This window comes from Hipposideros armiger, unplaced genomic scaffold (genome assembly GCF_001890085.2).
Source record: "Hipposideros armiger isolate ML-2016 unplaced genomic scaffold, ASM189008v1 scaffold_108, whole genome shotgun sequence".
Classification (NCBI taxonomy): domain Eukaryota; kingdom Metazoa; phylum Chordata; class Mammalia; order Chiroptera; family Hipposideridae; genus Hipposideros; species Hipposideros armiger.
The window spans coordinates 3,670,676-3,696,631 of record NW_017731458.1 but is presented as its reverse complement, the minus strand read 5'-3'; the positions used below and the strand labels follow the sequence as shown (position 1 = coordinate 3,696,631).

The following is a 25,956-nucleotide window of genomic DNA, read 5'->3' as shown; positions in this document are numbered from 1 at the left end:
GAAGAATTACTGACAATGCAGACTCAATGGCTAGTTGGAAAAACTAAGGCTGGCAAAGAAAGGTTATCCAAAGTCACTCAGTTAATCATTAATGAATGTTTGTTGAAGAATGAATTTGTTCTGTAAATATAACTTGAGCAATTACTAGGTGCCGGGCTCTGTGCTAGGCACTAGGGACACAGCTCTTCACAGAAATCGTAAACAGTGACCACAGGATGCTCAGTGCTGATGGAAATGGGGGTGGGAATCACAGAAGGGGGTGGGAATCACAGAAGGCTGTGGGACTTCCACGATGGGGCAGCTCTGCCAGGCTGGGGGGCGGGGCGTCAGAGGCGGCTTCCTGGAGGTGACAATACCTATTCTGAGGCCCAAAGGAGAGAAGCCAACAGCCAAGCCTGGGTTGGAAAGCAGCAGGTATGGCAGACCGGCCCTTAAAGGCTGCCAGGCAGTTTTGGACAGGTGACTTTATTGCATAGGAGCAGGAGTTACGCTTAAGGGCTCCTGGATTATATTCCTGCCAGAGGCTGGGCCTGAGCAGTGCCCTCCTGCCCAGGGCTGGCAGCTGGGCCAGGCCATGCTGGGCATTGGAGGTGGGATGAGTGAGGCAATTGGAAGGCCTAGAAGGCAGCCCACTGCTCCTCAGGCTTAGGGAAAGGCTTGTGGCTTCTCTCCATCACGAGTAAGGCCCTGCCTGCCCCTCCATGAGCTCACGAGAACGGGTCAGGTTGGCAGCAGGGATGGAATCCAGGCAAGGGGATGGGAGGAACCATGGGCAGAGAGGAGCAACCTAAGGACCAAATCACACCCCTGCTCAAGTCAGCCTGACATCATGCTGAGCCCCTGCTGTGTGACCACAGCCCTGGCTGCAGTCTGGGGCCCTCGACAAGTCCCTCTCAATTCCCTTTTTTGTGAGGAACAGCCTCAGGGATTCCGGAATCCCTAAAAGCCCAACTCTGGACCACAGCTCCTCATAACCTGCTTCATCCCCTGCCCCCCCACCTCCCCTCCGGATGCTGACGGTTTCTAAAGCAGACCCTACCCTATAAAGGTTTGTGGAAGAGCATCAAGTTTAGACAGGAGCACAGAGGCTGTCATGTAGGACTGGGCTTCCAGTCCTGGCTCTGCAGCCTATCTCCCGGTGACTGGGCTAAGGCCCTGGACTTCTCTGGCCCTGAGTTTCCCTCTCTGTAAAAGACTGAACCAGATGATGCAGAAGGTCACTCCCTTTGAGTGAGGCTCCTTTTAAAAAATCTCCCTCATGGGCCAGACTGGGCAGTGGCACCTCAGGCCCTTGATCCTGCTTCGTAGCAGCTACAGAACCTGGCCAGCAAGGCGATGGCTCCCAGGGACAGTGCTTCCCAGGCAGAGCCCTGGCAAACCTGAGGGTGGGGTGGGTCCACAGCCAGCTGTCACCATGGCAATTGCCGGGGTTTTACCGGGTTGGGGCTCAGGTCTCCTCAAGAAAGGGAAAGAAGACTGCTAATTTTGTGCCCACTCTGTGCTAAACCCTTACAGGTGGCATCTCACTTAATCCTTACAACCCCATGAAGTGGGTACAATTATCCCATTTCACAGACGAAACTGGGGTTCAGAGAGGTCATGGGACTTGCCCAAGGACCTTTCCACTGGTCAGTGATTGAGCTGAGATTTGATCCTTGGATTCAAGAGTCCCTGTCCTTCCCCTGGCCCAGGAGATTGGCCTGGGTGTGGCAAATCCAAAGAGGGAGTTCAGGTGGGGACATTTGGGGGGTTCCACCTCTGACCTCTTTTCTCAGCCCAGCCCTGCCTGCTGCTGTAGGACACCCACCTGGAATTCTCCCAGTTTGGGGGTGGGGCCTGGGATGCTGTACATGAAGACAAAGCACAGGACCAGGAATCAGGAGTCCTGGCCTGGCGTTCTGGCGTTGCCTTGGAATTACTGTGTGACCCAAAGAGGAGCTCTCAACCTCTCTGATCACAAGGGTCTCTTATATAGAGAGTGGAAGTAAACACAACCTATCCTGCCTCCCTTATTGAAGTTTTGTGAGAGCTGAGAGGATAATGGATATGAAAGAGCTTTGAAAACTATAAAGGTTCTCATGGAAAAAATTGTGATTATCCTACTATGGGAATGAAGGAACACATGAATGTGAGGGAGCACATGTATGTGAGGGCACACGGGTGCCAGGACATGTGTTTGAGGGAGCTGCATGCATGCAAGCGGGCCTATGTCAGGGTACACACATGGGTATTGGTGACCAGAAGAGTATAGTGTGGAGCAGGGTTTGTGGTCAGCTCCAGGGGATTGGAGGGCTCAGATGCTGGGAGTGGGGCTCACACACGAGTCATCCTTGAGCTCATGTGCCTGTGAGAGGCTGTACTAGAGCAACTGTGTGCAGACTTGTGGCACCATCCCTCCTATGAGTCTATACCATTAAACCATGTTCTGGAGACCCAACTGGCAACTTCCATGGGAACAGATAGGCCAGTCAAAGCTGATGGTTCGGGGGCTGGCAGAGGGCAACCTGAATCCCCACACATCCCATCCAGGAAGGAGTCAGCCCCCTTAAAGTGGTATTTCCTTCCTTGAGCTGACCCTTATGGGCAGTGTTAGTCCAGAGTCCTGCAGGAACCATCCTCAGCTCCCTCTGCTTCTGTCTTCCCCCTGCCTGGACCCCAGCTCCCCTCTTGTTACTAGCAAGGGGTGTGGGAAGACAGCCCTCGTGAGCAGAGCTGACATTTCAATCTGTCTCCCAAGCTCTTCAGATGCCTGCAAATTGCATCAAGACTTCATCACCCGCCTTGTCCAACACCCAGTCCTGTCTGGCCCCTGTCAAGCCTGGCCCTCAAACAGTGACAAATTACATTCCAGCTACTGCAGCAGGCCTGCAAGTGGGTGCCTGAAACCCTAGGGACCAGAGTTGCACAGACAGTCTCTAGCTAAGAACATGGTGCCTTCTGGATGTAAGCCCTGGGCAACCCGGGCCTGCTTCATTTCATGTTCTCATCCTTACCCTTACCACCAGGCTGGGCTAGGAGCCAGGCCAGCCTCAGGGGGCATTGCTTTCCCCAGATCAGAGGGGGCCAGAGGCCTCAGCTCCCAGTTTTTCCAGCTTGACGGGCCTCTGGAGGGAAGGATAGCTGGTGGGAACGTACACCTCAACATCTTAGAAAAAGCCAGCTCAGGTCAAAATCCACCTCCCTGCTACACCTGGCAGGCCTGAGGCCTGGGAATAAAGATGTCTAGAAGTCTGTCTGCAGGTAACACGCCTGCAGGTGAGATTGAGAGGGAAGGAGCTGCCTTTGCCTTCAGCAAACCAAGACTCTGTTCCTTAACACCTGTGTGACCTTTTGCAAGTTCCTCAGCTTCTCTGAGCCTCTGTTGACTTATGGAAATTTTACCACCTGCCTTATACAATTGTGGTGAGGATGAAATAATATCTGTAAATAATGCAAGGCTTGATGCGTTGTAGGTGCTCTGTAAATGGTAATTGTTTTTGCCACTGCTGCTGGCAAAGCAGCAGGGTCAGGAGCTGGAAGCTAGAGGTCAAAAGGGTGTTTATGCGAACTAGGAAAAACGCTAAATTCATTTCTACTTCTCTGCTTTTACTTCCTTAGTAATTGCCCTGATGTCCTCCCCTCCTCAACCCCCTCCCAGTCCTGCCCCCTTAAGGAGCTCTCAGACCCACCTGCTCCATGCATTTTCCCTGAGCCTGTGTCCCCTTCACTCCCTCCTAGAGGATTCCTGCGGCAAGCATTTAGCGCCACTTAAGGCAGAATTATATGCTGCCTGGCATCTCTCGATAATTACAGATTCCACGTGTGTGAGTCTTGTTTGCCCAACTCTAGAATCACAGAATCTCCAAGTTTGAAGGGACCTCATCCAGCATCCGCCTGCCGCAGGAATTCCCTGAGGAATGTCCCCGGCAGATGGTCAGGCAGCCTCCACCCAAATGTGCCCCTATGCAGAGATCCTCACGGAGAGGAGAGGAGGCAGTTCTTTCCCAGCACCCTGATTTCAGCTTTCTTTTCTACCCCAAAGACCCACCAGGTCTTTCTCCTCAGGGCACATCTCTTCTCAGCGCCCACAATCTGAGGGGCCCAGCACGGCCATCTCCTTAGACCTGGCTGGGTTCAGTATCCTCTGGCTTCTCAGCTCACAGGAATCTGGCGAGGACTGTACCTCCAGCAGCCAGCCCACACATTCACTCTCTCCACACATCTTTATTGAAGCTGCCCAGGGAAGAGGGCGTTGTGACCCAAAATGTCACCATGGGCTTTGATAATAGAGTGATGGGTAGGGGACAGGTGGGTAGAGCTTGAAGCAAAGGAACTGACTGGCCTGGCTTGGGAGGCAGAAAATAGTTAGTGGCCCTTAGATCTGAAACAATGACGGCTTACCAGGACAGGAAGACGGGAAGGCTTTCCCTGCGGGGGTCTTGCATATGCAAATACCCAGAGGATGGAAGTGAGGCATAGCCTGTGGCTGCAGTGCAGGTGAGGCTGGCAAAGCCACTGGGGCCAACTGTGAGCTAGGAAGTTTGGACCTTGTCCTCTGGGCAATCTGATGTCACCAACAGGGTTTGGGTAGGGGAGAGACATGATCCAATCTCAGGTAGCCAGGGCCTGGAAGGTGAGTTGGGAATGGGAAGGATGAAGCCCATTCTCCAGGTGACAAAAATGGGGCAGGGGAGATCAGGGCCAAGACTGCTACAAAGGGATAGTGAGGAGGAACCAAATGGAATAAGATTAGGAGGGACTTGGTGACTCACAGGATGCCACTTAACTAGCCCATGGTTAACCCTTGAAGTCCCTGCCTCAAAGCAACATGGTAGGGACACTGGGGACTATGCAGATCAGTGCTTCTGAGTCACTTGGCGATCTCATTAAAATGCAGAGTATGGTTTAGTATATCTGAGATGGGGTCTGAGATTCTGCATTTCTTACAAGCTCCCAGGTGATGCTGCTGCTGCTGGACCACATTTTGAGTAGCAAAGATCTACATTAGGCCATTTTATTTTTGTGTTGTTTTTCTTTTTACAGCAGGCCATTTTACAAGCTGATGAAACTGAAGCCTAAATAGCATACTTGTCCAAGGTTACACGGTTAGGATGAGGTGGTCCCAGATCTCTGGGCTCCCAATCCAGTGCTCCTTGTAGCAGGCCACACTGCCACTTCCCCTCTGGGCAGAGTCTATTGCTGTTCAATCCTGGTTTGACTGAATGGAGGCACGGTGCCCAGAAGGATGGCCCAGGGATTGAAGGCCTGAGGATTACCGTGGTAGCAGAGGGACCTGTGATTGCCAGAGGGAAGGACTGGAAAAAGAGGTTACTGAGAATAGAAGCAAGAATAGAAGGGTGGCTGGCACGTAGAGGCACAAGGTATAAAGCCAGACTGAGCAGTCAGCAGGGGCCAAGTGGGGCAGGGCCTTGAGGGCCATAGCAAGTTTGAACCGGATTCCTTGGGTTTACAAATCCCAGTTCTGCTAATAATCTCTGTGTGACCTTGGATAATTTACTTACTATCTCTGAACTTCAGGTCCCATCTCCCAGGATTATCGGGAAGGTAAAATGAGCCCCTCCTGAAGTGCCTAGCTCAGGGCATGGGGGATCCAGTGCCCAAGGGACACTGAGGATTGGCCATGGTTAGGACCTGCAGGATCCTGAGGGTAGCAGGGCTCAGTTAGCAAGGAAAAGCCTGACGGCTCTGCTTTGCTCTGTCTATTCCACCGGCAGGTCCAGAACATCAGCCTGCAGCAGGGAGAGACAGTGACTGTGGAGGGCTTGGGGGGGCCTGACCCACTGCCCTTGGCCAACCAGTCTTTCCTGCTGAGGGGCCAAGTCATCCGCAGCCCCACCCACCAAGCAGCCCTGAGGTTCCAGAGCCTCCCACCGCCTGCTGGGCCTGGCACATTCCATTTCCTCTACCAAGGTAGGCCTGGGCAGTGGAGGGAAGAACCAGCCCAGACTGACTGCCCTCCTGGGGGTTTCTGGTGTTATTACAGCCTGGAGGGGAACAGGGAGAGGCTAGTAACACAGAACACAGGTGCCCAATGAAGCTGTGTACAGCTGTAGGTGAGTGTTGCATATCTGACACCCCCAGAACCTTCCCTCCTCCACCTACCACCCTGCAGAGAACTGGTCTGGAAGGAGGACTGACACAGGATGGGGTAGCCCCCAGGTGTGCCTATTGTTACTCATTCGTTCATTCAGTATACTTTTCTTAGGCATCTGTTCTTTGCCAAGCTGTGCTGGACGTGGGCAGTATCAAGGTGAACCAGCCAAATCCTCGCCCTCAAGGAGTTCAGAATCTCAGGGAGGCAGACACTTAAACAGACAATCACAATATAAGCCCTCCCCCAAATGCAAAGGAGTCAATCAAGGTCAAGGGGCTTGACAATGTCCATCTGGAGGTGCTTAGCTACCAGCCTGCTCTTTCTGAACGGCCTCACCCTCCCTGGACCTGGCCCATGCCCCAGTCAGCTCAGAACACCTCTGAAAATAGAGAAGCGGCATGATGTAATGGGAAAATCACAGTCAGAAGATGGGCAGATCTGTGTTTGCATCTCCTCCCCACTGGCTGTTGACCTTGGACAGGTCATTTGAGCTCTCTAACCCTCATTTTCCTCTGCCGTCAGATGAGACCAAAATACCTACTCCACAAAAAGTCATGATGAGAATTAAACAAAATGGTCGCATGTCAAGCGCTTAGCGTGCCCCATGAAGAAACCAGAAACTAGTATTAAAGAGCTGGTAGCATGAGAAAGGGAGAAGGGGCTTGGGACTCTGTCCCTCTCGCATCAGCATCTCTCCCGGCCCCCCTATTCCCCAGGCAAAGTCTTCTTGATCCCTTGCACTGCTGCAATAGGGTAACCAGTTCAAATGGGGGAGTGCTAATGGGGAAATAATTGGTGTGAACGATTACAGGATTGCCTTGAATCGTCATGGACCACTTCCGCAGCCCTGTAGGGGGCCACAGCAAGGGAGGAGGGCAAGCACTCCTCTGGAGATGGGGATGCTTGGGACCCACCTAAGGAGCACTCACCCTTTCCTGGCCTCTCCACCCAAACTGGGGGAGCAGTATGACGTGACAACAGGGAGCCTGGTGGTGGGCAGGGGCTGGCCAGGGGCTTGGCAGAGACATGGAGCCCACTGAGGGAAGGGTGAACATCTAGGCGGCCCAGCTAGCCTCCCTAATGGCTCATCAATCCAACTTAGCAGAGGGCAGAATTTCACGCCACGGTAACTTTCTCTCTTGCTGCAAATACCTTTGCACAAAACCCCGGACCGCCTCTCTACTGGGCCAGACAAAAGTAGCTGAAAGGCAGTGAGTTGGAGGCCCTGTGATGGGGAGCAGACCCCAAGGAGGGGCTGGGCGAGCTAGCCCAGTCCTGCCTCCTTCTCAGCTTCCAGATGCCCTCCCCACATAGGCCCAGCTTTGTCAATGATCAGCTCTTTCCCTAATGAGTGTAATTCCCCTAATTATAAGCTGTAATTAGCACTGATCCCAGAGATGGGAACAGGAGGAGAATGTGCTCACACGTGTGTCTCCCTGGGCTGGAGAAAGTGGGTGCCCAGAAGAGAGGGTGAGGAGCCTAGCACCAATCAATGCCCTGCTGGAGCTGTCCAAGATAATGTTGGAGATCACAAGGACGGGCCCCCACAGGAGCCTCATCTGCAGAACCAAGTTCCAACTCCTCTCCCACAGCCTCCGGCAGGGTGAGGAGGCCGAGGACCCTGCCAAGCATCCCCCTCCTCCCTCCTGAGCATTCCTGGCACTGGACTTGGCTCCAGAAACAGACGCCAGGAAGAAAATAGCTCAACAGATTGCAGTGGTGCAGTCTCTCTGGGAACAGTCGTCATGGCAACAGGAGGAAGCTCATCCTGGGAAGTGGTACTTAGCCTACTATGGAGTCTGGGGGCTTCATCATTTGCCCCCCCCTTCCTGCTTTCACCTCATCCCAGCCCAATTTCCTAATTTGTGAAATGGGGTACCTCCCTTTCCCAGGGTTGTGATAAGAACTCACGGGGAAGATGTAAGTACAAGTACTGAGCATGACATCTGGCTCATGGCCTAGAACTTCCTGGGCATGGTGCCCCCTCCACTCTGGGTAGAGTGTCTCACACCTTTTCCCCATCCCACTGCGGCCTGTGAGTGGCCGCCCTGAACAGCCACCCAGCACAGCCTTGTCTATCACTCTCAGGTTTCTTCTACTCCTGAGCCCAGGTCTCTACTTCACCAGGGGAAGCAGGTGGGTGAGGGGAGATGCACAGCAAGTGGGCTCTAGAGCCAGTAGCTTCAAGGGCCCACTCTACCACTTACTGGCCATGTGATCAAGGCAAGTCCTTCAGTCTCTCGAAACCTTAGTTTTCCTCATCTGAAAATGAATGAATAACCCCTATCTTGCCTGCCTTCCTCCCAAGCATGTTGTAGACATCAAGTAAGAAGAGTGCAAAGGCGGGCCGGCTGAGTGGCCCGATGGTTGGGAGCTGGCTTGGGATGCTGGAGGGCCCCGGTTCGGATCCCACGTGTGAGGGCCAGTGACACTGCCCTCCACACACACACAAAAAAAACACCCAAAAAGAAGAGTGCAAAGGCAATTTAGAGACTGGAAGGTGCATTCCGATGTGAGGTGCTTTTATTAATCAAGATGATAAACAGCAGCAGGCTGGTACATGCGGTATTTGTTCTGTGCCAGGCACTGCACATCTGTCCTCTCACTTAACCTCTCACGTAACCACACCGGATGCAGTACTCTAAAAGGGTGGGTAAACAAGGAAACTGAGGTACAGAGAAGTTAGGTCACTTGCCCAAAGTGGCACAGCAAATAGGGGAGCCTGTGTTCAGATCCAGGTAGTCTGTCCCCAGAGTCCACCTCCTAAGCCCTGCCCTGTACTGCCTGCTAATCACAAGTAACCGTGCATTGGCCATTCTCTTAAGAACCCCGTGAGAGAGAGAAGAGTAGGTATCATCCTCCCTTTCACAGATCTAGTAACTAAAGCCAAGACAGGTGAAAATCACAAAACTTGATTCTGGGGCCGGCCGAGTGGCGCGATGGTTAGGAGCTGGCTTGGGATGCCAGAGGGCCCCGGTTCAGATCCCACATGTGAGGGTCGGTGACACTGCCCTCTACAAAAAAACAAAAAAACTTGATTCTGAACCCTGGTCTGCCCAGAAGCAGCTCCTTTTTCTCTTCACTCAAAGGCCCACAGAGGCTAGTAGAGTCCCTGCCTGGACCTCTCTTTCCATCCACTTGGTGCCATCAGTAAGGGTTGCCCTCCCCACCTCAAGATCCAGAAGTAGTTCCTCAGTCTAGACAGTCCCCACCCCTCCCACCACCCTCAAAGGTCTTCAGACTCTGTAGCCCAAGCATTCACTCAGCCTCTTTCCTTGACCCCTCCAGGACTTCTTTCCCACCTCTCAGACCCAAGCCCTGACCCCCATTTTTAGCTACCACCCCAGCTTGGCCCCGAGTTGGGATTTGCCAGATTGTTTTGTAGGATTTGCTGCCACCATTCGGTCGCATTTGGTATGACAATTCCAAAAACTACCAAGTTTATCAGGGTAACTTGTCCCTCCCCCAACTCCCCTGAAGACATGCCTTGCCTCCCCACCCTCGCCCTATCTATTTTTTTTAAAAGAAGTCCACAGGCCTTGCGATAAAGCTTTTTCGCATTTCTCAGTGAACACTGGGAAAGCTTTTAGTGTCAAGCTTCAATCTTTCCTGCTGCAATTCATATTTGTCCCCTATGGGAAAAATAATATAAATACTTTACATCGGTATAGGCTTTTCACTATTTCAAGTGCTTTCACATCTATAAGTCTTTCAATAAACATTTTTTTGAAGACGTACTACCAGCTGGGTTCCAGGGATACCAAGCTGAATAAAATACTATCCCATTTATTCTCACAATAACCCTTTAGGTAGGTTGGCATTTTAAACCTCATTTAACAAACGAGGAAACTGGGACACAGAAAGGCTAAGTAACCTACCTCAGGAAGCCTGGGCCAGAACCTAAGCCTCCTAACTTCCAGCTCTGTGCTTGCTCCACTAACCAGCCTAGGCTGCTGGAAATATCACTGGTACCTTTGGGGGAATGGATCAGTCTTTTCTGGAACTCCTGATGCTTTCTCTGGCCCCAAGTGACACCTCCAGGCAGGCTGGGGCAGCCCCTGTGCCCTGGCTATGACTCAGCACCCCTCAACACACATACATACACACACAATGTCACCTATTCTCTCTCTGCAGCCTATCTCCTGAGCTGCCATTTCCCCCGACGTCCAGCTTATGGAGCTGTGACTGTCACTAGCCTCCACCCAGGAGGCAGCGCCCGCTTCCACTGTGCCACTGGCTACCAGCTGAAGGGTGCCAGGCTCCTTACCTGTCTCAACGCCACCCAGCCCTTCTGGGATTCCCAGGAGCCTGTCTGCATAGGTGAGTGGCCCCAGGGGACACAGTGCTGAACCGGGGAGTAACATGGGGGGCTGATCTTGGCTATCTAGTACCTTCATTGGCTCTCCATAAGGAAGCCAGAAAACGGCTACACACCTCAGTGGCATTCATCCAACCCGCACTTAGCGAGCCCCTACTATATAGAGGCACCGCAGGCATATAGAGCTGAATTAAACAGAGAGTATGCCCTCAAAGAGCCTACACTGCCAGAAAAGGAAGGAAGAAGAAAGCACATAAGTCATCAATTTTCACAATAGGAAGTAAAGATGCCAATGAAGAGACATAAAGTGGCCAGGCAGGAGATAGAGCAATCATTCTTAGTTGGGCATTTAGAAGGCTTCCTGGAGGAAGTGGCATTGAAGATTTGACATTGGAAGGAAGGAAGAATGTGAGCAGTGACACAGAGGCAAGGTGAGGGAGTATTTAGACACATAGAAGATAGACAGGTTTGACTGAGGCATGAGATTTGAGGAGGGGGCAGTGAGAGGGCCTTGAATATGGGCCAAGATACTGGGGTAGGGAGCTGTTGAAGTTTTGGAGGAAGCGCTCAGAACCATTCCTCAGGAGAGCCATCCAGGTGGCTTCTGGAGGCTGGGAGGCCAGCCAGGCAAGAAGGTTTGAACTAAGAGAGTGCCTTTGGGGATGAAGAGAAGGGAAAAGTTTCCGGAGACATTGATGAGGGGAAGGGGAAAAGAGGAAGGGGACTCCCAAGTTCTGGTCCCTGGGTGATTAGGGAGCCTGGGATTGCTGCCAGTGGAGAGTGGTTTGCTGGCAGAAGGAAGATTGAGTGTGTAGTTTGCAGTGTGAAAGGCAGCTCGGGCTTTTTTCCTTTTTTTGTTTTAGCTTGAGCTTTTGAAACTTATTTCATTCTAGACACTCTCCCTGGGTACTAGGCACAGAGGTGAATGAGCCAGATGTGGTCTCTGCCCTCAGGGAGCAGACCAACAAGCAGCTCGGCAGGTTTAGTGCAGACAGTGCTGTGATGGGACGAACACAGGGTGCAGTGCGGTTACAAGGGAAAGTGAGCTGCGACAAAAGGAGGAAGGTGGTAAGGAAAGCTTCCCAAGGAGACAACATGGAAGGAATACAAGAATGTTAGCCCAGGGAAGTGGAATGGATTCCTGGAACGGCAGATGCAGAGGTGTGGAGGCGTGAAGCAGCATGCTGCAGTGAGGACATGGTGAGGTGTGCCTGAAGGAGAGGGCATGTGGGGAGAGGCTGAAGCCAAGTCAAGAGAGTCGGGTTCCTAACAGGCTTGAATGCTATCTTGAGCTTGGACTCTACCCAGAGGGTCATAGGGAACCACTGAGGAATTTAAGTACAGGATGGGGCATGATCAGGTTTGAAAGGCAGTTCCATTCTGAGACCAAGCAGGGAAGACACTCACCACAACCCCCTCCATAGGATTATTGGGTTAAAATATTCTGTCTTGAACATTTGAAGACAAAGATACTGTGTCTTGGCAGCCTGGTCTCCGAGAGCTGGCAGGGTCCAGAGCTGTGTGTCCAAGAGAGGAAAAGTGCTGCCTGGAACCAACTCCTCTTGCCTGAGATCATTTCACTGGCCCCACTTAACTGCCAGGAGTTCATGGCCAAGTAGCCCAGCAGTCCTCAGTAATGGGGAAAAGTGAGCTGCTCGGCCTCTTCTTGCAAAGAGAGGGCAGTCCCACACCAGAGGGGTCAGTGCTGGGAAGGCCCTAAGGGGTCAGTCCAGGAATGACAGTGGCAGTAATGCTATTTCAGAAAGTGTTTGAAGTCATCTCCTCGCTGGTAGTGTCTGCTCAGGGCACAAGGTTTGGAGGTGAATGGCATGCACACTGTGTCTGTCATCCCTGATCTAATCCTACCCTGTTTTTTACATTCATTCACTCATTTTATTCAACAAGCACTGAATACCAACTCTGTGCCTGGCCCGAAAAAACCTGGCCGCTGCCCCAGGGGAGTCCCAGTTAAGGGACATATCCAAACAAGAACTGGTTTTAGGAACATGGCATGAGGTAGAAGTAGCAGATATACCCGAGAAGGTTGAAGCCCTGGGTAAGGGACTTTAAGAAAGCCCACCTGGGGAGAGTCAGGAAAAGCCCCCCAGAGGAGTCAGAAGAGAGAGAAAGTGACTCACCCAGGGCCACACAGCTAGGCCATGGCAGATCTACCACAATCAAGGGAGTTATGCATGAATAGTCCTGGAGGTGTGAAAGGTTAGGAGGTAGGATTCTGGAGTCTAGGCTGCCTGGAGCTGCAGGGTCACAGGAGCAAAGGATTGACCTTCGGGACCATGAAGGCAAAAAGATCCCTGCTGCCCCATGCACAGGGCACAGAGCTGGGATGGGCAGAAAGGCTTGTCAGGCTGCCTAGGATCCAGTCAGGTCCTGTTCCTGTCACGCAGCTGCCTGCGGTGGAGTGATCCGCAATGCCACCACTGGCCGCATTGTCTCTCCGGGCTTCCCGGGCAACTACAGCAACAACCTCACCTGCCACTGGCTGCTGGAGGCTCCTGAGGGCCAGCGGCTGCACTTGCACTTTGAAAAGGTTTCCCTGGCAGAGGATGACGACAGGTGAGGGGATGTCCTGGTGGGATGGGAGTGCCTGGCCTGGTAATACCCTGCTGGAGGGACGGTACACAAGCATGGGGCCACACCCCACCTGGGTCAGCGACCAGCCATGCACCTGCCGCTCTGCTGGCCCAGGCTCATCATCCGCAATGGGGACAACGTGGAGGCCCCGCCCGTGTATGATTCCTATGAGGTGGAGTACCTGCCCATTGAGGGCCTGCTCAGCTCCAGCCGACACTTCTTTGTGGAGCTCAGTACTGACAGCAGTGGGGCAGCGGCAGGCATGGCCCTGCGCTATGAGGGTGAGCCTGATGGGGCCTAAACAAGGGTGGAGGGCTTGGGTGGGGGCTTGGGCCTAGGGTCTCACACCCTCCCTTTAGCCCTCCAATCCATCATCGCTCTGTCAACTCAGCCCTTGCTCACTTTGCTCTTAGGCCCTCTCTCCCTGCGCCTCCCCTCAAGTCCAGGAGTCCTACCCCATCCTTGCAGGAGATCCCTGCCTGAACCCAGGCTCTCTGGTCCAAGTGAATGAATTCTCTGGAATTTGAAGAGCAAAAAAGGCCCCTACCCTTAGGGAAGGAGAATTGCTGCAAGAGACACCTTAGAACCACTCACGCATGCATGTGTCCTTTAATTCATTCGAAACATTTATTGCGTGCCCTCTACATACTAAGCACAAAACTAGGCACTGAAAATACAATGGCTATCAAGACAGCCTCCTGAGCATAATAGGGAGGGGTGCTCTGAGCTATCTCTGCCCCCTTCTCCAAGCCCTAGCTAGCAATTTGTAGTCGGGATGAGAAAGGCCTTGGGGAGGGAAGTAGGACATCTGCCCCATGTTTGCCCCAGTCGATGCTGAGCTGGGCTGGGCCCTGTGGTTTACAGCCTTCCAGCAGGGCCATTGCTATGAGCCCTTTGTCAAATACGGCAACTTCAGCAGCAGCGCACCCTCCTACCCTGTGGGTACCACCGTGGAGTTCAGCTGTGACCCTGGCTACACCCTGGAGCAGGGTTCCATCATCATTGAGTGTGTTGACCCCCATGACCCCCAGTGGAATGAGACAGAACCGGCCTGCCGAGGTCAGTAGGCACCAGTAGATGGGCCTGCCAGGAGGAGGGAGCAGGGTGGGCACCAGGGAGCCAGCTGTAGAGCCTGGGGCTACAGGGACCCAGTGACATGTGATTCAAGCTTCCCAATGAGGAAGAGGTGGGGGCTCTCAGCGATGGGTAGTCACTCCTGTGGGCAGATGGCAGTCCCAGGACATGGCACTGGGGGGGAACACGGAGGGGATGAGCCTCCTGGGCCTCCCCTGCCTTCCAGCCGTGTGCAGTGGGGAGATCACAGACTCGGCCGGCGTGGTGCTCTCCCCCAACTGGCCAGAGCCATATGGCCGCGGGCAGGACTGCATCTGGGGCGTGCATGTGGAAGAGGACAAGCGCATCATGCTGGATGTCCGAGTGTGAGTGCCCACAGGGCTAGGCCAAGCCAGCTCCTAAACAATGGAGACATCTCTTGCCCAACCCATCCTGGGGTCCCCATGTGCACCCTCCCTGACAGTCCTCCTCCACAGGCTGCGCATAGGCCCTGGTGATGTCCTTACCTTCTATGATGGGGATGACCTGACAGCCCGGGTCCTGGGCCAGTACTCAGGGCCCCGTGGTCACTTCAAGCTCTTTACCTCCATGGCCGATGTCACCATCCAGTTCCAATCGGACCCCGGGGCTTCAGTGCTGGGCTACCAGCAGGGCTTCGTCATCCACTTCTTTGGTGAGCTTGCCCCTGCCCCACCCCACGCCTGGGAGAGAAGGGATGATGCCAGAATGCAGACCCCAAACCAGCAAGTTAGAGAGGCCAGTGCAGGGGGGAGCCTGAGCGCTCTGATCTGACAAGGGACAGCTGGAAACACTCAAGGGATCACCTGAAGGAAGCCAGTCTTATTCTCCACCTTCCACCAGGGCCCAGTGGGAGAGAGAGCCTTCTGTTGCAGCAAGAGGAATAGGGTAGGCAGGAGGAAGAACTTCATAACAAAAATAGGGAGCTAAGGAAAGGTATTCTATTCTACCTTTCCAACAATCTTTAATAGAAGTGACAATTTTCCCCATGCTACCTAGCCCCTCTCTCAAGACTGAGAAACTGGCAATATGCTTTTGGAAGTAAGGTCAAAGCCTAGATGATAACCGAGGAATCTAGGAGACAGAGTGATTGAGGGACAGAAAAGGAGGGGCCCTTGAGCAGGGAGGATAAATGGCTGAGCCTGCTCAGGCCAGGCCCAGGACAGGCTGGCAGGAGCCAAGTGCCCTCAGGGTGACGGAGGCTAGCATAGTCGCTTTGGTGCTGGCTGAGAGTCTGCCTCTTGCTGCTCCTGTGCCACTAGAGGTGCCCCGCAATGACACGTGTCCGGAGCTGCCTGAGATCCCCAATGGCTGGAAGAGCCCGTCACAACCTGAGCTGGTGCATGGCACTGTCGTCACTTACCAGTGCTACCCCGGCTACCAGGTGGTGGGATCCAGTGTCCTCATGTGCCAGTGGGACCTAACCTGGAGTGAGGACCTGCCCTCTTGCCAGAGGGGTGAGTGTACCTGTTTCCCATATTACCCTCTCCACACAACCTACAAGTTTCTCTCCTGGATTCTGAACCAGACTCCAGTGGTTATAGCTGGTATCCTTGAAGTTCCTTCACCTTGCATAGCCTCAGTTTCTTCATTTGTGGAATGGGACAATACCTTTCCATTGGGTTATCTACCAAGTACTCCAAGTGTTTCATTCCTGGTAGATGGCCAATCAGTGTTCGTTGATTCTGATGGGTGGGAAGGGGACAAGTGAGGGGATACACCAGCAAAAGCAAAGAGACAGATAACTAGGGAATGGAGCCATACAGCATGAAGATATTGGCTGAATGGAACAAAGCCAGGGCGGATTGGCTTTTGTTGAATTCTACTTAGGCTACTTCCCCGCATCACCCCCTACCCACAGTGACTTCCTGCCACGACCCTGGGGACGTGGAGCACAGCCGACGCCTCATATCTAGCCCCAAGTTTCCCGTGGGGGCCACCGTGCAATATATCTGTGACCAGGGTTTTGTGCTGACGGGCAGTGCCATCCTCACTTGCCATGACCGCCAAGCCAGCAGCCCCAAGTGGAGCGACCGGGCCCCCAAATGTCTCCGTAAGTGTCAAATGGGTAGAAGGGAAGCCTCTGGTAGGAGACAAAAGATTCTGCCTCTAGGGGCTATGGGACTGGTTCCCTCACTGGGCTCTGCCTGCTTTGCAGTGGAACAGCTCAAGCCATGCCATGGCCTCAGCGCCCCTGAGAATGGTGCCCGCAGCCCTGAGAAGCGACTACACCCAGCGGGGGCTACTGTCCACTTCTCATGTGCCCCTGGCTATGTACTAAAGGGCCAAGCCAGCATCAAGTGTGTGCCCGGGCACCCCTCACATTGGAGTGACCCCCCACCCATCTGCAGGGCTGGTGAGTGCTCTGACACCCCAAAACCTCTGCCTGGCCCATGTCAGATGTTGAGAACCAGAACTCCCTGCCCACGCCCCCTTCATGTTTCCCTTGGTCTTCCCGGTCTCTGCCAGATTTTTCTGACCTGGTGACACCAAGACAAATGCTGGGGTGGGCTCTCCTTGGACAAAGCCTTCCCATCATCAGCCCACTCCCTGCCTTAGTAATTCGGCCTTTTGGGCTCACCCACCACCCTTGGTCCTCCCCTCTTGTTCCAGCCTCTCTAGATGGGCTCTACAGCGGCCGCAGCCTGGATGGTGAGCCCCCACCCGTGAGGGCCAGGGAAGTAGTCTCCCTCCCCTGGTTCTCACAACTCCCAGACCCTGGGTTCCCCAAGGAGGGAGGGCAGAGAAAGAGAGGTCTGGGACTAGAAGAGCAAAACGTTCCCTCCCTGTCCCCAGCCAGCTGGAGGGAGCTGGTGGCTGGGTACCCCTGGGTAGAGGTGAGGGGAATGTCGGCTCCAGGTGACAGGGACCTCTGCCCCAGTCCCACCCTCTGTGGTTTCAGTTGCCAAGGCGCCTGCTGCCTCCAGCACCCTGGATGCTGCCCACATTACAGCTGCCATCTTCCTGCCACTGGTGGCAATGGCACTCTTGGTGGGAGGTGTGTACCTCTACTTCTCCAGGTGAGTCTGGCTTCCCTTCCTGCCCCGCATATCTGACTCCCTCCTTCTCAGCACTCCAGACTCACAGGCTTCTTTGTCCCACAGGCTCCAGGGGAAAAGCCCCCTGCAGCTGACCCGAACACAACCCCGCCCCTATGACCGAGTCACCGTGGAGTCAGCATTTGACAATCCAACTTATGAGACTGGAGTAAGTACCCATGCCAGCCTTGATACCCTATACAGAACCCAATTCTACGCTCCCTTGGGCAGGTACCCCTGAGGGTCCTGCTAAGCCCTCTCACTCTTTCCCTTTTCCTTGGGAAGGTGGATTATGGGTTGACAAACCTTATACAAGTTTCCAACTCCCAGCAGTCTCTTTCCTTTGCAGGAGATGAGAGAATATGAAGTATCCATCTAGGTGGGGGCAGCCTGGGGAAGCCAGCTCAGCCCTGTATCACAGCCCAGCAGCTGAGCTCCCAGCTTCCTGCTGTCCCTCCACCACCTGTACATACCACCTGGGAAGAGACACCACCAATCCCTCAAAAAGTCATGCCCTTCCCCACCTGCAATCCCCACCAAGGCCTATTTCCTTGATACCACTGCCCACTTAGGGTCCTTCCTTGGGTCTAAGTCAGGGGTCATCTTCTTCTGGGCAGAACACAGCTGGAGCATATGCATCAAGAACCAGCATTCTCCTGACCTCCTTCATGCCCTGCACCTCCAGCCTGGAATTCACAGGCAAAGCCGGAGCACCTCTCTCACATGACCACCATCCAGCCCTGGCAAGTAGCACCCTGCAGCAAGGTTAACTTGAGGGTGGTAGGAACTGCGCTAGGGTGCTCCTCACAGAGCCATCACCCATGGCCAAAACTGCTCTCAACAATGACCTCTGGGTAGTACTGGCATGCCCCTGGAGGTCTCTAGTCCTTCTCGAAGGCTCCAGGAATGGGCAGTTCTGCCTCCTGTTCCTTCCTAGTGGAGGCAATAATTCTAAGGGATCCTAAGGGGTTTAGGGACCCTACCCGAGCTCAGGTTGGGCTGCCCCAGGCACTCATGCTCCACACCAAAGCAGGAAACCCCACTGCTCCCCTGACATCCCTACACCCTGAGGAGAGGCAGACCTTCCTCTGATGCCAGTCTAGCTGTTTCAAACATCCTCTTTCCCACGAGTCCCTCCTCTAACCCCAGACACTTGCCAGACTCTCCTCCTGGGCACTGTGTTTTGAGATAAGGGGAGTGAACCGGCATATTCTGGCAAGGAGCAGAGGTCTAAGGGTCCAGGAATGGGCATGTAACAGGGGGTCAGAGAGCCCCAGGGAGAGGCCCAGGAGCTGGCTGCAGGCCACTTTGTACACATAATGTATTATATGGGGTCTGGCCTCCAGCCAGAGAACAATCTTCTATTTCTGTTGTTTCCTTATTAAAATGGTGTTTTTGAAAAAAAAAAAAACAAGCAATGTCCAGGTGGATGGTACTTTATTGGAGGGAAAGGAGATGGGAGGTAAACGGGATGTGGACTTCAGGACCAGACGGCATGCTGGACCCACCAACTGATAATCCCCAGATTTTATCAAAACCAGTTACATGCAGGTGCTACAGAGGTCACTGTCCCAACAAGGTCAGGGCAACAAATGACAGTGAAATGAGAGGTCCCAATGGCTGGTGCCAGAAGGGTGTGGGAGCCCAGCAACCCAACTGATCTCCCATCTCAATGCTTCACTTCCTCCTCTTTGCTAGGTCCAGAACTATAAGCTGGAAAACTCCCAAACCCCTTCTCAGTGTCACTGTATTGCTGACAAAACCCAGGAAGCTTGACACATCTCTCCTTCCCCTTCTTTCCCAGCTAGCAAGGCTCAGGAAATCGGAATAGGAATCAGTGACAACCCCTGAACCTGAGGCTCTAGTCTGTCTTGGCCTCAGGAAACATCCAGCTTGTCAGGAGCAGGGACAATGCAGCTTAGGGGCTTGGCTCCTAATTTTGGAAAAAGCCCTATTCATGAAATCTGGAAAGAGGTGCCTGGACGGAATCTGCTTAAGTTTGCCAAGTTTGGTTCGTCCCAGCCCCTGTACCCCTTCCCTATAGCCCCCAGCACCTCCTGAGATTCAAGTGTTCACCCAGCCTTAGTTCCCAGCATGTACATCCATGCTAGAGGTGTGTTCTGCATCGCTGCTCTCCACAGTAAGAGCAAGAGGCAGGCAAGAGGGAGTTAAGGGAATTCAGAAGACGAGAGACAAAAGCCCTGAAGGAAATAACAACAGCAGCCAGCACATTCTGCTTCTACAGTCTTCCAATAGGGAGGTCTTAATCACTCATGGCTGTCCACCTCCTGGATCTAACACAGGCTACCTTGAAGGATGGAGAAGCTCCAGTTCATGCAGAGTGCAGTGCCTAGATCGGCCACAAGAGGTCACTTCTGAAGGCTTCTGTACCCACCTGCTCTCACCCCTCAATCCTCCTTAAATAGCCAGGGATGGAGCTCTCCAAGGTGGCACCAAAACTCCTGACCCCGCTGGGTTGACCTCGCCCTCAAAGTTCAAAGAAGAAGGTGTGTGGAGTGATTAGTTCCCCTGGCACTTGTCAACAGAGCCAAGTATTATTTCCCTCATTAGCCCAGAGCCTATTCCTATTCTCAACTGCAACTGATGGTGTTCATCAAAGTAAAGCCTTGCTCACTGGGCTTATGCCAATGGCTTGCTTATCTGCCCATAGTGCCTGCAGGCTGACATAGCAACACACCTGGGCCCTGAGCAGTAGAAAGGAAGTCAGTAAGAGAGGGCACATGAGGTCCCAACTTCTGAGGACCTGTGGCATGAAATACAGCCCCGGAAAAGATGAGGTCTGGCCACTTCCATACATCTAACTCAGCTGTCCTCTCTCTGAGGGCCACATCTCTGGACCATAGCCACTAAGATTTCTTGCTTTCTGGGGATGGTAGAGGACAGAGAGCAGCCAGTTTACATGACACTCCCCCCTACCCCCAAACCAATAAGGGCCATGAGCTTATAATTCTTCCCAGGCACCAAAAGGATCATTAGAAACCTAAGACTGACATTCCCACCTATCTAACTCATCCTCCTTATCACTCCCAAAGAAGGAGCAGCAGCAACTCCTCACAGGCCGTTTATACAGTGTCCTGGCCTGGGAATCAAGAAGTCTGTTTCATTCCTAGGTTTGCCATAATTGAACTAAGCAAATCACTGTTCCTCTCTGTGCATCTGGAAATGAGGGGATTAATACAAATGGTCTTTTGAGTCCTTTCCAGTTTTATGCTTCCAAAAATGCCCCGAGCTAAGTTGCTGCTGAGCTACCAACAGGTGGAGGATGGCTCGGCTTAAAAACAAACAAACAAACAAACAAACTGTGGAGCTGGGCTGCCATGAGTTGCCCGTGACAGCATAGGCTGCAGCAGGGCTGCAGTGGGCTGCCATGAGCTACCATGAGCAGCTGGCAGCCAGCGTGAGCGGCTGGCAGCTGGCATCAGCTGCCATGAGCCGCTGGGAGCGGCCGTCCAGTGGCTGGCAACCAATTGCCTCACCCAGGAAGAGCGCAATGATAATACCAACATGAGCCAGTGAAGCCAGCTGCTCCACAGCTAGGCTGAAGAACAAAAGGACAGCAACTTGTCTGTTCCCCTTCCCTGATTCCCCAACGCTGTTCCCATCCCCCCAATTCCCCAATAAAATCTTTAAAAAAAAAAAAAGTGAACGGGACACAGCCACCTGGTAACAACGCCAACTAAACGCCTAGTGTCAGGCACAATGATGCCATTCCTTTCTCCACTGCTTCATCTACATTCAGGCAGACAACTTGGCCATCTCTGAAGGCGACAAGGAGAGGGGAGGGCGCCCTGGAGGTAGCATGAAGCCCCGCCCAGAATTCGAGGTGAGGCCTTCAGACTACAAATCCCAGCATACAGTACGACAGCTCTCAAAAGTATCCCTTCCTGGCAGGCTAATCACTCTTCCCCCGAGTCCATCCTACCGTACAGTGCTTCGCACGCACACGGAACTACGGCTCCCACAATCCACCAGACCTATCGCGATTCTTGTTCCCGGAGTGCAATGCGTTTCCCTTCGCCTTTTACCACCCCCCCCCCGCCCGCGCGCGCATTGCAAACTGGGAGTTGAAGTCCACTGTGGGCAGGTAGCTGGGCGTTGTCAGCATCACAAACTCTTCCCTTTTGGCTTCCTCTTGAAGAGCAATTCTCAGGGGCAGTGATCAACAGAGGGTAGTAACAGGCGAATTTCCCCAGGATGTCATCCCTACGCAAGGCAGAGATGCTAAGGTTAAAATTAACTGTTGAGAACGGGAGAGAGGTGGGAACAGCAGCCATCCAACCCGACACCAAAAGCATCGTTTTCCGTCGCGATGGCTTTTCTTTTCTCTTTACCAATATGGCGCCTGGTCCAGCCACACCTGACGCTAGAACCAAAGAATCCAGTACAACATCCCTACGAGTACTGCTGTCACCGACAGCCTACCATCTCCAGCCAACACCACATCTTGCTCCTTCCTGTTCATGCCTGAGGACTCCAAGGACATGGTAGCCTGTCTCCCATTACCAAAATGGCGAAAGGAGAAGCATTCTTGTTAGGGCCTGCAGGTGACAATACGCCTGCGCAAGAGCCGGCTGTATGGTTGTGGGGCGGGAGAGAAGCGTCCTCAACACGCCTGCGCGGGAGCAGAGTATTCTTGGTCAATGCACAAACACCAATAGATGATGAGTCCCCATGTTCCTGCGGCTGCGCTGTGACCCTTACGAGCTCTCCAGGCGCCTGCGCGACAGCTCATGTCCCGCCCTTTTATCTCAGTACGCTGGCGCAGGGCAGAAAGGCGGGGGCTTCGGCGCTTAAGACGAATGCCAGCGCGGCTGCGCGCTGGGGGGTACCCCCTCACTGCGGCTGCGCGAGAGCCCGGCCGCCGGCTGTCACTGCGGTTGCGCGCGGCGAGCGGCGATCCCCGGGCGCCTGCGCGGGTGGCTTTGCGGGCGCTCGCGGTAAGTTTGCGCCAAGTGCGCGGCAGCCGGGACGCAGACGGCGGCGGCGGCGAGAGGCGGAGCCCGGGGACCACCCCCCATCACCCTCCCCGCAGTCACCTCACGTACCACAACCTCACCTAACCTCTCACCCCCCCTCCGATCCCCCCAATCCCGGGATGGCAGCGCCCGCCAGCCTTCCCGGCCGGACCAGCGGTCGCCAGCGCCGGCTTTAGCTTGTGGGACTAGGCCCCGCCGAGGCCTGACCCCCGGAGCCGGGACCCACCGTGCAGTCAGCCACCGGGCCGGGGCTGAGGGGCCGCTCCCCCCCTCACGGCCCGTGGGGAGAACGCTGCCGTCCCAGGGACTGGGGGCCGGGGGGTGGGGGGGAGTCAGGACGAGAAAGTCGGGACCCGTGTTGGGAAAGAAGAAAGGGGGCCGGGGTCAGGAGCGTCCCCTCCCCCCGCTTCCCCCCTCCCCCCGGGGTTGGGGGGGCCCGAGCAGAAAGCGCCCAGCCCGGGAGGTGGATGAATGTGGGAGAAAATGGAGACCAAGACGATCGTATACGACTTGGACACGTCGGGGGGGCTGATGGAGGTAAGAGTAGCCCTCCTCATCCCCTTCCCCCAGCGTCGGGAGGGAACCTCCGCCCTCCGCCCCACAAAGCCGGTCCTGAGCTCGCAGCACAAGAGGGCCAGGGGAGGGGGGGGTTCTTTCTCACCCAGACTCTCCCTCCCATCTTTGCAATTCGGGGAGCCGAGCTCAGCTTCCGAGGACGTTTACAGCAGTTTCACCTATCCGCCGCCCTCGATTTGCTTTCCGGAGGCGCCAACCCACTCCATCTCGTTGCACCGGTGGGCCTCCCCACCCCCTTCTTGTCGGCCCCTTTGTGCTTCCCCCAGCACGTCCGGGTACCGGGCTTCAGGCCTCTCCCGAGCCTGGCTTTGGAGTCCCCCACTGTCCATACAAGGAAGTGGCGAGCTGGGAACCGCGCACCCTCTCCCCATCCCCCTACTCTGATCCTCCCCATTTGGAAGAAGCTGTTCTCGTTGTTGTGCTGCAGGAACACCGTTAGGGTGGGCTCCCCCTGGTTCCGGGGGCAGAGAGGTTCTGGGAGCAGCCTGGATGGGAGGAAGAAGGACAAAAGGGGGGAGAGGGGTGGGTGACGGAGAAGCTGCGCCGGGGTGGGGGTGGGGGGCGACGGACAGCCCGGGAGCTCCGAGTTGTGCACACACGCCATTTGTATGTGTGTGCAGCAAATCCAAGCTCTGCTGGCTCCCCCCAAGACGGACGAGGCAGAAAAACGGAGTCGGAAGCCTGAGAAGGAGCCCCGGAGAAGCGGCAGAGCCACCAACCACGACAGCTGCGATAGCTGCAAAGAAGGTGGTGATCTCCTGTGCTGTGACCATTGCCCGGCCGCCTTCCACCTCCAGTGCTGGTAAGGTCTAGGGATCCATTTGGAGCCCCTTGGCGGACCCTTTTCGGCACATTCCTTCACCCGGCCTACCCCTGCCTGCCAAAATAACGGGCGCTTGCAAGCCGCTAGCTGACTTCTGCAGCCGCTGGGCGATCGCCTCCCCGCCCCCAGGTGTCTGCTGGGATCTGGCCGTTTGGAAGGGGGAGCAGCGGTGGGTCCCGACTCCGAGGTGGGGGTTTGGGTGGAGCGAGGAGAGCCCCATCTGGGACTGGAAGTCGCTGGGGAGCCGGGACAAGCCGGCAGGGCACGGCCAGCGGTGGCGGGGAGGAAGGGGAGGAGCTCCGGGCCCAGTGCCGCTCGCCTGCCCGCGCGCCTGCCGCCCTCGGGCTCCTGCCGGGCTGGGCTGTCCTCGCGGTGGCTGCGCGGAGCCCTTGGCTGCCCTAGCTACCCTGGTCCAGACCCCGGGCACCGAGCTCCCGGGCGTTTGCAAGCTGTAGAAGAAATCATGGAGGGTGTCTTTTGAGTCTGCCTCTTTTCTACCTCTCTGTTTACAATATGGCGACCTGCCTTTAAATTATATTTTTATTCTCAGCGCCATTTTGGCTGCATATATGATTTGCAAACGTCTCCCGGGGAACGGTGAGGGTAGCCCCGGAGTCCTTTCTGCAGAAGCGCCTTGGTGACCGGGCTGGGATCGCGCCGCTTTGGTCCCCTTTCTCTGCCGCCTCTTGCCCCCTGTTGCCTCTCGGAGCTGCCTCCTCTTCCCTCCCCGCCTCTTAGGAAATCGGGCCGGGTTAGACAATTAAAATTGCCCTTGGGCGCCGATTTCACTTCTCCGCTCTGGATCGGCAAGCCCTTCGCTGCAGAATTCTTTGCTGCAGGGACAGGATTGTATCCGGTGGCTCTGCGAGGGCATTTTTAAGGAGCGGAGTGCTGGAAAGCTGTGCGCTTTTTTTTCTCCCGGTTACTGAGCGCGAGGGGAGGGGAGAGACCGAAGAGAGAGGGAGGGACCTGAGTTGATCGCCTGCTGCTAGATCCTTCTCAGCAGCTCAGCCCAGGACAATCAGGCCAAGAGTTTACACTCCAGCTTCTGCCTGGGGAAATCACTTCTCCCCTCTACAAAAATCCCACATCTGTGTAGGGAACCCAGATTGGGTCCTGTTCTGTTGTTCAGCAACAGTTGACTGAGGCAGGCATGAGAGGAGAGGGCCCCATGGTTTGTTCCCACCCATTTTCTCCTGTTGCCTTTTTTTTAGCCCTCTGTGTGTGTGTGGGGGGGGGGAGTGATGTTTTCCTTTAGCACTTTACACAGTTCCATTCGAAATCCGTCTCTCGGTTTGTGGAATAGTGCCTACTGTATATTTGTACTAATTGCAGGTTTGGAACACTTATTAGACAGATGACTGATACTGGGCAAATTAAGTCTGTGGTCAGAAGTTATGTAGGAAGCTCCCATTACCATTCCCAAGATACTTTTGCCCAGGAGGGCGCCCCATCTTGGCTTGTAATGTTGCAGGGACAGTGATTATCCTGAAGGAAGATTTGCTGCTGGCTTTAAAATTTTTATTATGAAGTGACTAATACCAGCAGGAAGGGTCTGTGGGTTTTAGCCTTTGCTTCCTGTAAAGTGCAATTCACCTGGAAAAAAAATATCTATGATCAAGTTTCCTGTGCTGTTCTTGAGCACGGAAGCAATTTGTATCTGGATATGTTGTGTTACTTGTTATTGTGCTTGCTTGATGCATATACTAGGACTGAATTATAGATTGCCTGATTTAAAATGTGGGTTTAATGGTTTACCTCTAGGATGCAGTTGTGTTAACCAAGAATGGTGATTCCCATAATGAGTGAGAATTTTGTAAACGCTTTATTGTCTTTAGTCTCATCTGTTTAATAAAGCTGAAATTGTTTATTAGAAACGTCAGGCATGGAAAAAGTGTGCTGCTTTGCCTGACATTGGGCTTTTAAACTCTAAAATCTAACCTCTGAATCTCTTAATTATATGAGTCTAAGTCTTGTCAAGTTTTAACAATTAACAGTTTCCACTGTAGCTGGGATGAGAGAGGGAGGGATTTTTTTTTTTTTTAGCTGTTGGTGAGATTCAGTCTTGCCCAGACTGTGCGTTTCATTGAATACTTTTTTTTTTTTTTTAAGACCATGAATGGGAACTGGTAATCAGAGATTTGAGAATCCTAGTAAATGAGGCAGGGCTTGTTTCACATCTCCAGTTCCCCCTTTGAAGATGCCAGTACTGAATGTACCATTGACTTATCTGAGTTATTATATAAATCACAAAACATTCTAGATATTGTTACAAAGGCAGGAAGCCTTCTTTCAAGTGTGGCTTATCCTGCTTTCCTGCCTCCTACCCTACCTACTCTTTCCAGCCCAAGTGAAGTACTTCATTTACCATCTCAACCAGAGTTGTTAGGTCAAGCAGTTAACGGTCTCAGAACATTTTGATTCCT

General features: G+C 53.9%; 2 protein-coding genes across 7 annotated transcripts in view; both read left to right on the top strand.

The window, feature by feature from the left end:
- Positions 1–18,549, top strand: part of SEZ6 (seizure related 6 homolog) — a 43,051-nt gene extending 24,502 nt beyond the window's left edge. For 2 of the 5 annotated variants that reach the window (XM_019647081.1, XM_019647079.1), the window contains exons 4-17: positions 5,715–5,910; positions 10,229–10,414; positions 12,818–12,986; positions 13,119–13,285; positions 13,869–14,063; positions 14,305–14,443; positions 14,555–14,751; positions 15,359–15,553; positions 15,958–16,149; positions 16,255–16,452; positions 16,710–16,748; positions 16,999–17,116; positions 17,201–17,303; positions 17,752–18,548. In XM_019647081.1, the coding sequence (XP_019502626.1) occupies positions 5,715–5,910; positions 10,229–10,414; positions 12,818–12,986; positions 13,119–13,285; positions 13,869–14,063; positions 14,305–14,443; positions 14,555–14,751; positions 15,359–15,553; positions 15,958–16,149; positions 16,255–16,452; positions 16,710–16,748; positions 16,999–17,116; positions 17,201–17,303; positions 17,752–17,904 (2,247 nt within the window). In that variant the 3' untranslated portion in view covers positions 17,905–18,548. Of the gene's footprint in view, positions 1–5,714; positions 5,911–10,228; positions 10,415–12,817; positions 12,987–13,118; positions 13,286–13,868; positions 14,064–14,304; positions 14,444–14,554; positions 14,752–15,358; positions 15,554–15,957; positions 16,150–16,254; positions 16,453–16,709; positions 16,749–16,998; positions 17,117–17,200; positions 17,304–17,467 lie in introns of all 5 variants that reach the window. The other 3 variants (XM_019647080.1, XM_019647084.1, XM_019647082.1) reach the window with 3 other exon arrangements.
- A 3,462-nt stretch (positions 18,550–22,011) lies between these two features.
- The window catches only part of PHF12 (PHD finger protein 12), a 38,795-nt gene continuing 34,850 nt past the window's right edge, over positions 22,012–25,956 (top strand). Inside the window, exons 1-2 of one of the 2 annotated variants that reach the window (XM_019647077.1) lie at positions 22,012–22,668; positions 23,328–23,509. In XM_019647077.1, the coding sequence (XP_019502622.1) occupies positions 22,603–22,668; positions 23,328–23,509 (248 nt within the window). In that variant the 5' untranslated portion in view covers positions 22,012–22,602. Of the gene's footprint in view, positions 22,669–22,689; positions 22,926–23,327; positions 23,510–25,956 lie in introns of those variants that run through there. The other variant, XM_019647078.1, reaches the window with a different exon arrangement.